The sequence below is a fragment of the Triturus cristatus genome, chromosome 5_2 (assembly GCF_964204655.1).
Source record: "Triturus cristatus chromosome 5_2, aTriCri1.1, whole genome shotgun sequence".
Classification (NCBI taxonomy): domain Eukaryota; kingdom Metazoa; phylum Chordata; class Amphibia; order Caudata; family Salamandridae; genus Triturus; species Triturus cristatus.
In genome coordinates, this window is record NC_140588.1 from 171,636,526 (window position 1) to 171,653,241 (window position 16,716).

At 43.6% G+C, this 16,716-nt stretch overlaps 1 protein-coding gene across 1 annotated transcript in view; it reads right to left on the reverse strand.

Annotated features, from left to right (window-relative positions):
- Positions 1–16,716, reverse strand: part of KDSR (3-ketodihydrosphingosine reductase) — a 310,571-nt gene that overhangs the window by 259,548 nt on the left and 34,307 nt on the right. The window contains exon 2 of the mRNA XM_085606936.1: positions 6,206–6,295. Coding sequence (XP_085463062.1) covers positions 6,206–6,295 — 90 coding nt within the window. The remainder of the gene's footprint in view (positions 1–6,205; positions 6,296–16,716) is intronic.

The window sequence follows — 16,716 nt, forward strand, 5'->3', positions numbered from 1 at the left end:
ACACTGCTACTCATAGTACTTTGTGGCAAGGCAACGGCCCATTGCCAGGCTATGGAGAGACTGATAGTTTGGGGCAGCTGGGATTCTAAGGAGGGACACAGGACTTTTAAAAATGGTTTTCCCACCAGGCCTGATCACTGCAGGAGATCTAAGGGTTCACCAAAACAGATTTTGCTGACTGTTGGCCTTGCCTGCATTTCTGCCTCTACACAAGCTTACCCTATCTTAGGATGTCTAACCAAACACATCCTTGATGCAGTCTGTGAGCTCAGTTTCTGTCCTGAACTGTTAGCATTTGTGAAATTACATATCATTGTTACCAGCTGAGAAGTCTATACTATTTTCCACGGACTACACATTCGTTTGAGAATTTGAGAATTTCCCATTCCTCCTTTATGGAGAAAACTTGGTAAGATTTTCACAGCTCTGGTTCACATGATCACCTTTTGATTGCCCATAGCCTCCTAAAATCTTTGATCGTATAGCAAACACGGAAAAGATCTGATTGAATTGCTAAAAACTGCAGTGGTATAACAAACAAATAGACACAGTTGAATACAAAATAAGACAAGTAGATAAGTGAGAAGGGATGCATTTGCTTATTGTAGCTATATACCGCAGTATACAGTGATTTGCTGTTGAAGAAAGGTGAACACAAACCAGACAACAAGGAATACTCTACTGCCTGCAACAACACTGGCCAACAAGACCATCCCTTCCATTACAGATGCCCATATCACCAGTTTCCAAGTCTAAAATGGACATCGCCTGGTTTACTTTGATCCTTCCCCACAGGGTAGAGCTCCTTTGGCTGAAGCTGGTTGCTCTTACTCCGAATATTGGCAAATCTAGTCAGCAGAGGGCATTATACTCTCTCAACTTTGACGTGTTCAATGTATTGTAATTATTCTGAACTACTTAAAATGAGTTTGCAATGCTGGCAAATATCCTGTTGCAATCTGGGGTTGGTGTGTCAGCTGCACGACCAAATAATATGTTCAGGCTGTGAATATGTCAGTATCAAATCCCCAAAACTCTATTATCTTTGTATAGTTTTCCTTTTTCTATTTTTTATTTTTTTATTTTCAGATTTGTCAGTTCAACGAGCACAACTCCCAAAACGCGTTTCATCCTCGTGGGCTTTCTAGGTTCCATTTGTGACTGTGTAACAAGCAAGGTTCTCTGGAACCCCTTAACTGGAATTCATAATATCATGCTTTAATGTTTTGATGTCTGAACACATCAGTCCTAAGACAGGATGGCATAGGTGCTGATCTAGGCTATTTTATCTTTAAAATCAACATCCATAACTCAAGGAGCTTTGTGAAAGGTGGTTTGACACGTTCTACTTCTGTATTGCCTCCAATTGCACAAGCTGCCGGGTTAAGTTGTCAGTCACCACAATGCCATTGTGTTAGTAGGTGCATTTGAACAATTCTGAAATGTAAGGCCCGTAGTTTGTGTGCCTCAATGATTGGTGTCCCCTCTTTTGTGCCACCATAGTAAACAAGCTGGTTACATATGCCTCAGCAACAGGAAAGTCCTCAATAGGCTCTTGTTTAGAGATGGTCGAAAGTGTAATAAATTGTGATGCATATGCGAAACCTGGTTTTATACATATCTAACACTATTTTTCTATTTGCGTAAATGCACTATTAATTGCATATGTATAGCGCTTTCCTATCACCTGTACGGTCCAAATGCACTTTCGGAATCTGAAAGCCCTTTACTGTTGGAATCACCGTTGACCGGAGCCTAGTATGAACAGCTCAGAAATGCAGCCATTTCACTTCACTGGTAGCAGCAGCAACAGACCGTTATTAGCTTTGCACCTTCAAATGCAGAACACGAAGAAGAATTGCTGCTCCATGTTACTTTGATTATACCTAAATTTGCAATAATATCACGACTATCGATTGAGGTAACCTGATTATCCAATCTAGTTATTGCTGCAGTCAAATTGACATTCTCTAACTGGAGCTCTCTGGGTAACGTGACTTTTAGAAGGGAATGGACAATAAAGAATTGCTTTTTTTTTTTAATCTACTGCCACAACTTCCAGTCGTTTCCTCGTTGGAAGGTTAGGCATCAAGCGCAGCCTTCAGGGAGCATTATCTTTACCTTATCTCTGCATTTTAAACTAGATTTATAAATAGCGTTCGCCGACTGCTGAAATATATCAAAGCTCATTGTTTTCCTCACCCAGCTTGGATTTAAACCGCAGTGACCTATGAGCAGGGTTTGTCAGGTCCGCAGTCAGCACTCTTGGTGACATCCTATCAGATTTCTTGTTTTCCCTTCTTCGCTGTTACACTTTTAGTTAGCGATTCATTTGAGGGGTGGCGAGATTTGTGTTCAGCACCACGGTGTGGATCGAACTGTCAACTTGAGCACCAGACAAAATCTGACATTTGGGAGGAGCGAAAAGTTGCACCGTGGATGCCTCCGAGACCGGAATGACAGCCGCAGCTGAAGAAAGTCTGGGCATCCCCCTGGATTATGGAAGCCTGTCTTTAAGAGGACAGCCCCCGCAGCAGTTCAGACCATCTTTACTTTTACACAGTTCAGATTTTGCAATTCATTCCTGTTAGACCTGACATCCTTGGCGTGGGTTTTCCCCTATCTTTCGCCTCTGCTACCTGGATTTTTGATGCGGTTATGGATTTCGTTTTTGCTGGTTTAGATGCTTTGGACACTCTGCCACTGCTAATCAGTGCCAGAGTGTAAGTGCTCCCTGTGTAAAATGTCATATTGATTGGATATACCTGATTGGCATATTTGTATCACCATGAAGTCCCTAGTAAAGTGCACTGTGTGTGCCAGGGCTGGTGATGACTGATGCTACTAGTGGGCCTGCAGCGCTGATTGCGCCACCCACATGAGTAGCCCTAAAATGATGTCTCAGGCCTGCCACCGCAGGCCTGCCTGCAGTCCCCGGACTGCCATGTCACCCTGGTCAGTGTCCCCACTGACTAGGCCTAACCCTTCCCTTTTTGTGCACATCAGTCATCCCTCTGGAAGGCCCGAGGTACCCCCCTGGGCAGGGTGCAGTGTATGTAAGAGGTAGAGCATGTACTAGTGAAGGTACCATGATCTGGTAGTGAACTGCGGCCATTTTGTGTGTTCACTGCTGCAAGGTTATCTTGCGCCATAGGCTAACATGGGGGAGGCTGGTGCCAATGGCTATCCGCCTATCTTCTCATAGGAACAAGATAAGACATGAGTGTTTGATATCCCTGAGCTCAGCATTTAATAACACATCTTTTAGGAGAGGTTGTTTTTAAATCCTGAGTTGGAGAACAGTACTTTTTAGAGAGTAGCTGTTCTCTTGTCTGACCCTTCTGTGTGCCTGGGCATGCTTGTGGATTGACTTTTTTGGCTTGAGAGTGACAGGGGCTGGGGATCCCCCAGGAGTTTGGCTGAGTCAGCCCTCTGCTGAATGGCGACATTTGCAAGTAGAGTGGAGGGAGGAGATAGCACCTGGGAGTGAATAGGGCTGTGCCTGCCTGCCACACTGCTGGCTCCACCTCCTGCTGGGCGGCTGACGACTCTGCCCCTCACTCTGAAAAGAAAGCAGAAGCCAGGAAAACAAAGTGCTCCCGCAACACCCAGAACTGGATCCGACCAGGCTCAGGACCCACTTGCACAAAGACTTCAAAGACTTTTAGGGGTATAAGTACAAGACCCCTGACAACAGATTTTTAGATTCTACAATCAAGAGGAACCTCTGCTGAAAGACGGACTGCTGAAGGACTAAAGGAAGATTGCCTTGCTGTGTGCTCTAAGGGCTGACCTGTTCTGCTGTGCAACTGAAGCTGAGGAGGAGAAGGGGCCTTGCTGTGTGCTGTGACCCTACCTACTTGACCTAACAAGACTTTGCTGTGTGCTGTGTCTTCAACTCTGAATCTCCAAGGGCCTGAGAAGAGCTGGCCTCCTGTTTTGCAACCCAGGGATAGAAAGGTTGCCAAGACTTTAAAGACTCTGCTGTGTCCCATCTGCGCTGCTGTGTGCTGCGAGGACCGTGGACTGTTCTACCAAGCTTCTAAACATCTGCCCCGGGAAGTGCGCTGGCTGCTCTCTGTTTTGCTGGAGAGTGCCGTGCTGACTCTGGCCTGACACCGGTTGCCGCATTGTGAAGACCGACGTGCTCATCGGCACGTGTATTGCGGTGGCCGCAGGATTGAGGGCGCCCTCGTGCTAACTAGGCCGCTGTACGGCTTGGCGGCATCACGATCGACCCGCTGACACGGGGCGCCGTGAAATATTCTGCCCGCGATACACCGCCGCGGCCCGGGGGCCTGAAACTGATCAAGAGCTGCACTTCCCCGCTCTGCAAAGCCGCGAGGAGGCTGCGACCTGATTGGTTGCTGCCCGGAGGCTTGGCTGGAGGAGCCGCGCTGCGAGTGGCTGACTCCGGTGACATCACTGGGGGCTCGTCGAGGGAGCCGCGACCGGATTGGTCCATCGCTCGGGAGCTGTGAAAGCCCTGCACCACGCAGCCTGAGAGGAGCGCTTTAGTTATAAGCGCAAGAGGCACCGCTGGAGGAACGTGGGTATTTAACTACTGAAAGCCTACGAACGGATTTTTTTCCTTTGAATACGAAGTCCCACGAGAGACTAGAGACTATCTTTTTACGCTCCTAACAACCTAAGAAAAAGATTGATGTGTAACGCTATAATAATTGATTTCCACTGCTGAAACTAGATAAAGTTATATTTTTTGATATACTTACCTGTGTGGTCTACGTTTGTGGTGTACTAGGGGGGTCATTGTAGTTAAGTGCGAATACCTTACACATTGCCTTGGGGATAAGCCTGTCTGCTCGAGCCAAGCTACCTAGAGGGTGAGCAGGGGTTATCTACCGTGTGTGGCCCTGTACCCTGACTAGAAGCAAGGGTCCCTATTTGGTCTAAGGTGCTTACCTCTGCCAACTAGAGACCCCCAGATCTAACAATTCCCTTATTTGTTAATATAAGGCGATTTAAAAATAGTATCTTTACCATCAATTGCCAACTTTTTATTCTTACTTCTCTTTAACTAAAACCAAGCTCTTACAAATGAAGCGTTTGTTAAATATGGAGCTGCCCACGGAAGAGTTAAATCAGTCACTGTAATGCTCTCGTTGATGTTAACCATCTAACAATATTTTCCTAGTAGGAATAGCATTTAAAACGAGAAAAACAAAGGCGCGCGCGAGCCTCGTGCTAAAGGAGGAGGCAGCAGGGGGAGGGGAGACAGGAGGGGGCCTGCGCCTTTTTCCCTTTCGGGAGTGAGCAGGGGCACCATATGTTTGCAAGTTAATTACAAACATATGGTGTCAATGCTCGCTCCGCAAGGAAATTGCTAGACGTGTACGCGTTGCGATTAAAAGCAACGCGTGCATGTTTTTGGCTGTAAAGGCGAATCGATGGCTAAAGGTCTTCTCCTATGCAGCGCATGCGCACTGCACATGCGCGACCTAAAAAAGGCAGGAGAAAAAAAGAAAAATAAATAAATAAATCAGCAAGCGACCCACAGTTTGGGAAACACTGTTCTAGAGCTCGCCTGCCCTTTTGTGTGTCCCAGATTGCTACTTCTGTTGGGCTGAGAACAGCCTGGAGCAGATACCTCACATCTTACTGTTCCCTATGTTGTAGGTACCCCAGTTTTATGGCAGCCCCTGAGCTTCCTGCTACAAGCATTACTCTACACAAAGGCAGTGTCTGAAGAGCAGCCTGAGAATGCTCACCACGCTACCTTGAGAGTAAAGTGAAGAAAGGGATGTAGTAGACACGCATTGCAGAGCTGTGGTAGGACGGGCTCCAGGACATCGGATATGGCCTCGAATCCCCAGTCTGTTCTGCAGTCAACAGAACGGTGTCTGACACCAATGATATTCTAAACTATTATGCTCACTTATGTAAAATAATTGCACAAACAATACTACGCGTGTTGATAACCACACTAAACAATTGCTTTTAAAAAAAAGTGCAATTTTTTCCCATTTTGCTGCAAAACTTTTATATGCATGTTGCAGGACACTTTATATGAGAAACTTGGCATGTGTTGAGAAAACAATATCCAGCACATAAATGAAGAAGCATGATGACTGAGAGACAAATTATAGACCGATTACGTGAAACACTCCACGTGAAAACGTTGGCAAAACACACTATTACCCAATGAAATAGCCCTAGGAATTGTATTAAGTGATTTATTGTTTACCTCGTCTCGAGCAACAAGCGTTATAAATGCACCTTGTTTATAGCATTCAATTGCTATACATTTCCCAATGCCACTGGAACCGCCAGTCACCTGCAAAAAACAAAGGAAATGTATCACTCGAAGTGAAAGAAAAAATATAAAACACGGCTGAAAAGTATTTTTTCTCGTCGTGTAAACACGTTAAATTCATCTCGAAACTCAAACGAAAAGAACAAAAGTACTTCTGCATTTCACGTTTGAAAACATGGAAAGGGATTTATTTCCATACGTTTTGAGTAAAGTTAAAACATACATATATAGTACAGTATTTAAAGTACAAGTTTTCAGGCCAGATCAGGAAAGATTTTTTTAAAAAAAGAATAGAGTTTAAGGCCTTCTCACGTTCCTGAAACTACAAAGAATGAAGTGAGAAAGTGGAAGTTGGTCTGTCCATCAACCGGGCACCGCTGTCTCAACAATCCTAAAGCAAGTTGAGGATGAAATGAAAAGAGACGAGACCACATACATATAATGCGGCAGACTCCTTCGTGGGGCTCTCCTAACAATGCAAAAACCTTTGAAGAGGCACCCTCCGTCACTGACTTCAATGTCAGTTTGGTCGCCAAAGGTTTCATTCAATTGTTGGGGATGATACACAGTAGTCTTATTCCCTCCAAAAACCTCCTCCATGGGATGCACTTCAATTTTAAAAGGTCTTAAATAGAGCTTTCGGCTTAAGAGTGCTCAGTGGTGAGTCCGATAACTGTGCCCTCTAACTGAAGAACCTGTCCTCCGACTGGAAATAATAGATCCTCTCTGCCACCAATCCCCAGCAAATAATAGATCCTCTCTGCCACCAATCCCCAGCAGAGAGGAATGGAAGGAAACTTGGAAAGTAACCCATTAACAGAGGATCATAGGACCGATTTCAACAGATACCAAATAATTCTCGTTTACATAAAGGGAACTTAAAACAAACAGCAACGTAGAACACGCGTGATTCAACCCATAACTAGAGTTACTCCCTCCCAGCTTAAGGGAGATCATGAAATTTCCTCAGACCCACAATCAACATAATTTCAGCATGCAGGGCCCGTAAAATCAGATGATCATTTGTGATGAAACCTTAGAACAAGTGCTGAAAAACTGGCACATTCATTTACAAATTGTTAAATAATTGCCCGATATTATTGATGCAAAAACAACAGTTGATGGACAGAATGCAGAACAATGCCATACATTCAACCCAGTACAGAAATCTGGGCCTAAATCCATAGTTTTTTTTGCTCACCATGCCGTTCCAGTTTGAACCCAGCCATATGCAAATAAGTCTTGACCCTGTGCCTCATGGGAACAGTCCAGACCGAACTGCCAAGCCAGGTCCTCCCTGGGCTGGAAACAAGCATCCTAGGACCGGTTTTGGGGTTTTACCCCTCCTCAGCCAGGATATGATTGATAGCACTAGCAGGCAAAACACCTTCAGCCCCAACAAGGAACCGAGTCCTCACTGGTTAGTGTCCAAAAAGAAACCTAATGCAGCTGTAATCACAACTGAAAGGCCTCAAACTACCAAAGACTTGGCTCTTAGTAGGAAGTTATGCATTAGGGCAGGCAGTGTTGGGCTGCATCGGACCCAGGTATGGTTTCATCAGTAGAAGAGTTGCAAATGCGTTCGTGAAAACAAGAGCTCCCAGCGCAAGAGACTGGCATATATGCTAGATAAAAGACTATGCTCTGGCGTTTAATAGAAGGAAAAACTCTCAGGGCATACCACTAACTCATTGTCTTGCACCCAGAGCACTTGCTCTGACAACCAACGCCCATTCCTTCCAGAAGAAGATGAAATCAGCATTATCATTTAAAGTGTGCCTGGCTGAGATTTTATTTACGCTGAATTATACAACTTACTAAGAATACACCATTACGCAATAATGCATATATTTGGGGAGAAATTTTAAAGCAAGATGTACCGTTCGGGATTGTTACCCGAGCGGCTTTTCAGATTTCTTTACCCAGCTTGACCAAACAAGGATTTTTTGAGTATGAAACTACAAATCCGAACACCAGTGTTTTGAACTTCAGCAAACAAAAAAATCAACTCAAAATTACTTTTTCAAGTTGAATTTTTACCTGAACGGACAGTTTAGTTAATCTTTTACGCGAGATGCATTTTTAATAATTATGCGTTATTTTGTGGTAATTTAGCGTTGAGGAAATGGGGTGTATGATATGGCGTGGTAGTGCAACTTCACCGTGAAATACACTTACCAACCTTCTTAGAACCTTCAGGTTTCGTCCGTCAAACCCTCAGCTCAATCCTGGGTATCTGTGGCACTGAGCAGCAAGGCTTGCACAGAGGAACAAGCGTAAATCATTTTAACAACACCAGAACAATTGCAGAAGACATCGCTATGCCACTTAAGAATCCAACACCAATTTATAAAAATAGACTATTTTTATAAAAATGCATACACTAGAATGAAAAAGATCCAGCAGAGGGTTCCGGAGAATTAGATTTTACAAGCAATAATTAATCAGTGCAATTTCACTCAACTGTGAACAAGCTTTGGCAAAAATCAACTAATTGGACACTTCAAAACTTTTTCAAGGAAACTTAGGTAAGTGTCACTGTGGTCGGTCAGAAGTATTTGGGGCGACTAACTCTCGTAAGGTGCCAGTCAGGGGGACCAGCAAGGTCCTCAAGAAAAGTTACCTTCACAGGTGTAGCAGCCCTTCAGCAATTTGAGGCATCTGATCTTCACTGCAATGGATTCCTACGGAGTGGTGCTGATGCAAGGAATGAAGAATACTGAAGATGGTCTAAGGATGAGACGCATCTGACAGGGGACTTCCTGCAGGGATTCCTTGGTCAATAAAGATGGCGAGGGGAATCCTGCTTACACAGTCGCCATCCCACGAAGTCCTCGCCGATCTGGCTGACGTCCAGTCACCACTGGACTACCAGTCACCCAATGTCACAGTCACAGGCCAACCCTTCCTGGGTTGATTACTTTCCTTGTGAGGGTCTCAGCAACTCTTTGACAGAACTCCCGGGCTCAGCAAACTTGGTTGCAGCTCTGTGCATCAGTCTTGTTCCTGAAGAATTCTGGACTGGAAGGGTATCACAGAGGCCAGTGAGGCCAGGGTAAGGTCGGTCACATTGTGACTTCACCAGCACTACTACCCTATCAGAGACACCGACCTGTGAGGTGAGATACATTTACAAATACAAACTTTCTCCCAACTCTTATTTCACAAGTAACTCCTTTCTCTAATGCCAGACATCTTGCAGAAAACAAGCCCTGGCAAGTCCAACAGTTAAGCAGCTGCATATTAAAGGGATGCGTCCGTGTTATTTATCAGTTTTTAGACTAGACTTAAAGACAAGTTCTTAATTTGTCTTCAGATGCACAACTTTAACAGACACCTTAAGCTATAATGACCAACTTCAGGGTGAGTTTCCTCAGTGTCTTCCTACTGGCTGGAGGGTGCAGCTGAGAGCTCCCAATTTCCAACTCAACTTGTCCTGTATTTCTACAAGCAGCAAAGGTATGTTTCATCACAGTGTCTGGTTCCGACAGCGCTCTAGTTGTTTACAGTAGTTTAATGACGCTGCGAGCAAGACAAGTACCCAGCACAGTTGAACAAAATTCCACTTGTCACTTGCGTTCAAACGATGCTCAGCTCTTTGAATGAAAACAAACCAAAGTTAATATGAACGTATGAAGGTATACGCTATAAAATAAAGATAAAGCGCGCGGAAACCGGTCATAAGGAGGGCGCACTGACCACGGCCCGCCGCCTCAGAGGCAACCACATTAAGGCCAGTCAATACTTCTAATAGGAAACGTTAGAGTTTCTCGGGTCTCATAACGAAGCGACTGGAGCCTGATCTAAACATGGTTGCTCTCAAAGTTTAAGGGTGCTCTCTATTTGCCTGCATGCCTGTTTGGAAGCACATCTCTGATATCAACTATGGGCGGAGTTTCAAAGCACGCCCTGGTGGGGGGCAGATCAATGTTGTTCCTGGGCAGAGTTTCAAAGCACGCTATGTAAGCTCCTTGAACAGCTGTCAGGGAAAAAAAATAACGCGAGTAAACAAACGAGCACCACGTGGCATTTGACAGTAGACGCTCAGGTAATGGAAGGTTGGAAAATAAATAACTTCCGGCTTAACTGCTACCGAAGCAAAAGCTACGACTAAGCCCGTTGTGGGTGCACATGGATCTGCAGCTCATAGAAGCAGCGGGGGGCAGAACGTTGTATGACGTAAATAATAACGTAGGCTGCGTTGCCCAGAGAGATGAGGAGCCATTGCGCTCTCTACAGGAGGAAGTGTGGGATGGCCAACCAAAACCATCACTGAGTGAAATCGCCTGGGCTGATCCAAGTACCCAATTGAGAGCAATAGGCCAATAGACAGCCACCATTTCTGAATGGCTCAAGAAAGAACCAATGGCAATAGCTGGTTTGCCAAAAGCCCACAGAAGAGATACAACAGGTCTTGCAGACAGCGCAAGCTCTGTCAATGCTCTACCTAAAAAATACCAAATAATGAAGCAAAATTATTACAAAATGTGCTGCAATATGCATGCACAATTGGCATATTCTAGTCGCATAATTAATTCAACCCTGCCACATCATTTTGTCCTCTCCTGCTGTCTATTTCCAGTGGCTCTGGCTATCATAAAGCACCAAACATCAGCAGACTGAACAGGCACTTGTCTCTGCACAAGATGTAAAACGTTGTTCCACAAAGTTGCTCTTATTGCTGCCATGTTGACAAATGTGTATTCTATGATAAAATACAGAAATGACAAAGATAGAACTAGCTTCCTGAGGCGAAATGTTCAAAATCCTGGTCAGTGAAGTAAAATGAAATTGCTAACTCCCGCTTTACCCTGGAGGAAATTTCCTCCAAAAACAACACTAGAAAACTGTAGGTAAGTGGGATCAAACTTTGCTGCCTAACAACTCATTTGGAGTGAAAACCAACAGCAGTGGTAACCATGGAAAGATCTCCAGATTTTGGGAGGTAAACTGTCGGTGGTGGGAATGTAATTACCGCCAATATGTTTGGAGTAACGGGCAGGTTAAAGACACTTTTCTAAGCAACAAAATAACATGCAAATACTGATTCTGGAGAAAATACTTCAGCCTCCAAAAATGGATTTTACTCCACATTAACACACACACACACACATCAAAATCAGCACCCATGTGTTCCAGGGAAGGCACAGGAGTTTTAAAGTCAACAATATGGGGGGAGCTTTGCTACAGCTGCATACTGCAACAAGTTACACTAATTTTGACTTGAGATACAAGCTGGGCTTAATGTAATGGAGTTTTCTGTTACTTTGGAGAACTCACATTGGTCACACTGTTCAGGAGTTGGCACAGCTGAGGGGGTCAGCATGTAACCCTGCACTCGCCAAATGGGCGACCAAGTCTTTCCACAGTACAAAACGGTTTTTCCACATGTTTTACTGCGAGGACATGAAAAGAACATGTCCTGCTTGTGTCATTAGTTGCATCCTGCCTTTAGGGCTCTGTAGGCCATTGCTTTCAATGGCAAAGTTGGGGTAGCAGTGTACAACTGCTCTACCAGTCTGCAGTGATGGACTTGGGGAACATGTTTTATTTGTGTGACCTCCCCTGGTGGCACAATAAGTGCTGCAAGCCCTGGGGCCCCTCAAACGTACAAGGCCAGGGTACCATTTACTGGGAACTTGCAGGTAAGCTAACCATTTCCAATTGGGTATAGCCAATTTGACATATACTTTTAGGGTCAAGGCACTGAGGTCTAGTTAGCAGGCCTCAGTGCACTCGGAGTCGAAAAACAATAGCAGTATCAGTTAAATAACTGGTGGGTGACCATACAAAGGAGATTTTCTTACACATGTCATTAAGCTACAGCAAATTATCCGATTAGGATGCCAGTTGGCCATAAACCATTGCGTTTCTCATAATGTAAACTAGTAGGCTTCCTGGCAGGATAAGCTCAACTGCCATTAGGAACCGCACAACAAGCTTAAGCAAACCAATGAAGGATATAGGCTACAGAAAACAATATGAAAACCACCAGCAAGTTTCATTGTTGTGGCATTCGCATTCCCTGGACATGCCCCCTCAGAGGCATGGCCTGCAGTTTGAAGACCACTGCACTAAGGTCACCCTCAACTGCAAATGCATTTCAAGGATTACTTTAAACCCCCTTGCTGACCCCACTGGCTCCATGGAAGCAGAATGGAACCAAAGTAGAAGGCTGCTTCCTGTAGGACATCTATTACCTGCTAACCTGTTAAAGGAATACGGGAAGACACATTTCTTCCTCCAGTTTGAATCTCTGCCCCCTTGGATAGGATCCCAAAATTGCGGAAATAGTTCTTAAATGGCACACTGTTGCTTTTAATCGTTTCCCTTCTGGGAATAGAAGCTGCCTACCCTGGGAATTTTTGTCCTGAGAATGCCTGTGAGCCTTCGAAGATGCAGAGGAGTTAATTGGGGTGCCGTCGAGACAGGTATGGAAAGTCGCACCTGAGAAAGAAAACCACCCAAACACGTTTTCCAAGAGGTTTTACTGCTGTACACAGATCTAGTGGGAACAAATAAAAACAACTGCATATCTTTTAGACTTGGCTACACTACTTTGAACTTCGTACTAAGCTGGTTCTCTCATACACTACATTTCTGCAGATTCTCTTGCTATGAGGACTAAAATTATAGAACATTAAACTATTCTGCAAGCCACAAACCACTGATATAGTCAATCAGTTTGTTTTTGGTCTACTTGAAAGCTTTTCTCTGTTCACTGTCGCAAACAGATAGAGGGGGTTAAGGGCAGGAGAGAGCCAACAGAGATAGGGGTGTGATGTTGGAGGATAGAATGCAGTACCTTGAAGGGGAGCTATTGTGCACTGTTCAGCAGACACCCAATATCTCACAGTGGAAGCTACCACTGTGTAGTTCTATTTAGGCCAGAGCTTCCATATAGAAGATAATTTTTAATATATTTGGCAGGTTGAGGAATCTGCAAGAAACCTAAAAAGAAAAGACAATTCATCTGTTCCACTGATGATGCTTGTGCCTCTTCAGTACTAGAATCCTGAAAGGTAAGCTCAGCAATGCTTACCCACTGCCACCTAGCAGAGAAATTGTGGACTTCTTATCGCATCGGCCAATATGGCCTGTCCTCAGTCAGCCTACAGCTCTGGAAAATGTCTGTTTGACACATAAAAAGTAATAAATACAGTTATGAAAAGAAGACAATTAAAAAACTAAAATAATTAAGTTTGCCCACTTTGGTTCCTTCATGGAAAGTTTCATGCTGCTCAATCTAGCGGGGGCAAGAAAAGTTAGAGAAGAGATGTCTGGATAGTTGGTATTGCGGCAAATATATCAAAATTCAAAACATACTCTGGCCCGATTGGTAAAAGCAGTTTTTTTGTTGTTGTTTTTTTTTTTTTTTTTTTTTAACATTGGCCATTTCAGGATTGTAGCACCAGGTCCTGGTCCCACGGTACAGAAAATTTGATGTACTGGCCGAATCATCAGAGAAATGTTGTACCCGCTATTACAGGAATGGGGGGACTCAGTCGTAGAGTCCTGAAAAAGATTTGAAAAGGGCCCATTAGGGGGCAGGGTAATCACGCCCTAACACCCAGGCCGTGTAGTTTTGGGAATATTCCATAGGGAAACTCAGTAATTAAAATAAAAAGCAAACTGATTTTGTTGCCGGTGCTGTGGTACGCAACAGGATCTAGAGCAGACACCCAAACCCCCTTCCATGTGGGACCACGGTACACAGAATATAAAAAAATTAAAAAGCAGGCGGTTGGAAGCACGCAGCGCTGGTAAAATTCTTTTTTTTTTAAATGTTTTAAAAAAAGAATTAAAACACCCTCAAGCAGTAGAGAGCAAGAGAGAAGGAGAACACTGGGCCGATCTCACCCCCCCCCACCCCCCTCCACTGACATGGACTTTTATGCTTTTTTCATGGTTTGCCATTACTTAGATGGGTTGTCCTAGCATTTTTTAAATGGTAGAGGAAACAGATTGGCTCAGCACACAACTTTGGTCAAATACAATTTTCAAATTTACAGTCATATATGCAAGTCATTAATTTGACATCAGAGCTGTGTCTCCCAAATGAATCAAATAAAACTTCAGTTTAATATATATCCTTCCTTTATTCTTATATTCTTTTGTTCAAACTTCTTTTGTTAAAACCACAACACAAATTTCATAGCAGACTTCTTCAAGGCGGTTATGTTTTTCAGTGGTCTGTACAAAAGGTACACAATGGTACTTCTAGTCAAGAGGAAGTATCCTAGTGAAAAATGTCTTAGTGTTACAAAAGATGGAAGACCACATGACTACTATACGTCGTGGATACAAAAATACAAAAGGGTATTTCGTAACCCAGGATTCATAAGAATGTCACATGGCGACGTGGACCCAAAGTCAAGATCTGTAAGGGTTCATCATTTAAAATGGTATCATTACCGCAACTTATCTATCAAATGCAGTATTACCGTTCAAGGTCCCTCGGACTCTTTCCAAACATTATGTTGTTAGTCCAGAGTTAACTCTGGGGTGGCAAGGTGCCCAGAATGCCAATGAGTAAATGTTATAAATCACCATTTCACTGAGGCCTCAGAACTGCAGACGTTCCATCTGATTATATACTGGCACACATTCTGGAATTGATTCTTGGCTCCTCTCCCCACACTCAGATTCTGTATTCATGACAAAGAGTGATGGGCAAAGGCAGGTGCTGGCGCTCTGGGGCAGGGACCACTTGGGATGGGATAAAAGACTCAAAGGTTGGGGGAGGGCCTCAACTTTGGGTGAGAACCTCGTATTAAAATACTAAACCCCTTGAGGGTTTCCAGAGCTGGGACTCAAAAGGTGCATGCACACAGAGGGTTGTAATGAATTGAACCCATATGGTCTCATTCGATCAACTACAGGTTCCTTCCGCCTACACAATCAACAATCTTTCCCATTACCAGAACATTGAGCTACTGTATCCACTGCAATGTGTTCTTACTGTTGGTTTATGTTCTAAAAAATTTGATATGTTAAAAAAAAAAATCCATTACCACCAACTTCACTATGCTCTCACCCAAATATCGAACAGTTGACTCAAGACCTAGAATTTAACCCCTTACAAGCTCAACTATTAATGGGTGAGATAGGTACAAAAAAATACCCTTGATTTTTCGTACCATTGTCAACAATTCGCCCAACACCTGATTTACTTTAAATCAACATGGGAAAAAGAACATGTGGGTTTATCAGATGAGGATTTTCGAGATGCTAGGATGACCCCTAAAGTGATAGCCATCGCCACGCAGTTTAGGCTAATACAATTGCAAATACTACATACAGCGTGGATTACCTAGTCAAACTTTGACAGTATGGGAAGGCTCCCTTTCCTGAAGGTCTTGAGTGTGGGAACAGAGAGGGTGATGTTTTCCATACTATGTGGACATGCTCTGCTTGTGGAAATCTAGGGATGCAGGATGTTTCTGTTATATACCATATGTCATGTCTACCTTACTGAGTTGCTAATCTAAATTTAAACTATTTGAATGTTCCTTTGCTCATGTGTAAAGTGCGAAGCAGGGTGTCGAATTCAGGGAAATGTCTTGCATGTAGTATACCTTATGAAATGTTATCAAACGTATATAATTAAAAAAATAAAAATGGTCATAGCACTTCGTGGATGGTTGCCTTGATCCATTTCTGCCCACATTAAGTTTTGGGGATGAGGAATTCAAAGTTATTTTGTCAGAGTACAAATACAACAGGACATATAACTTATAATTGAGAACCAGTGTGTGGTCTTGGATGCATTTACTTTGCTGACATGACAAGATCTTAATTGCTGAATTGTGGATTTTTTGTTCAGAAGTGCTTGATGTTTGTATGCCTTAGCCTGTTGTAGCAGCACAGTTGTGCTCAATAATCCTCCTTGTGTGTTCATTTGTTTTGCCATCCAGATAATATTTTGTTAGATTTGCTCAACTATTACCAAACATTCACACTAACAAAAAGCCAGACCTGCTGGGTTTGGCAATGCTTCCTTATAATATTATTTGAGGCAAGCCTCGAGCTTAGCTACATATTCGTTAAAATTAATGGTGTGGAAAACCAGAGTTTTTTTTTCACTTACTGTACAGTGTCTTAACAACAACCAATTGAAGGTGCACAAGTGACTATTGCATCGAAAGGAACTTACTCCAGAAATAACATTTGCAGAACTCTGTTGGTAGGGGAGAGCGCTTTAGATTCTCTAAGGTCCGTGACTAGTGCCTGAAATCTATTATCATGGAGTGAATGGGCTTCCTTCTGCACTTCCCTTCAAGGCCCACTTGGTCCAGAAGGAGTTAGAGCAGAATGGTTTCATTCACTGTATCAAAAGGGGTCAGAAAGCCAAGGCACACTGCATGCATCACAATTCCTTAACATTCTATCTATACAAAAATGTCAGGGACATCGTCTAAAAGCAATTAAATGGGTAGAAG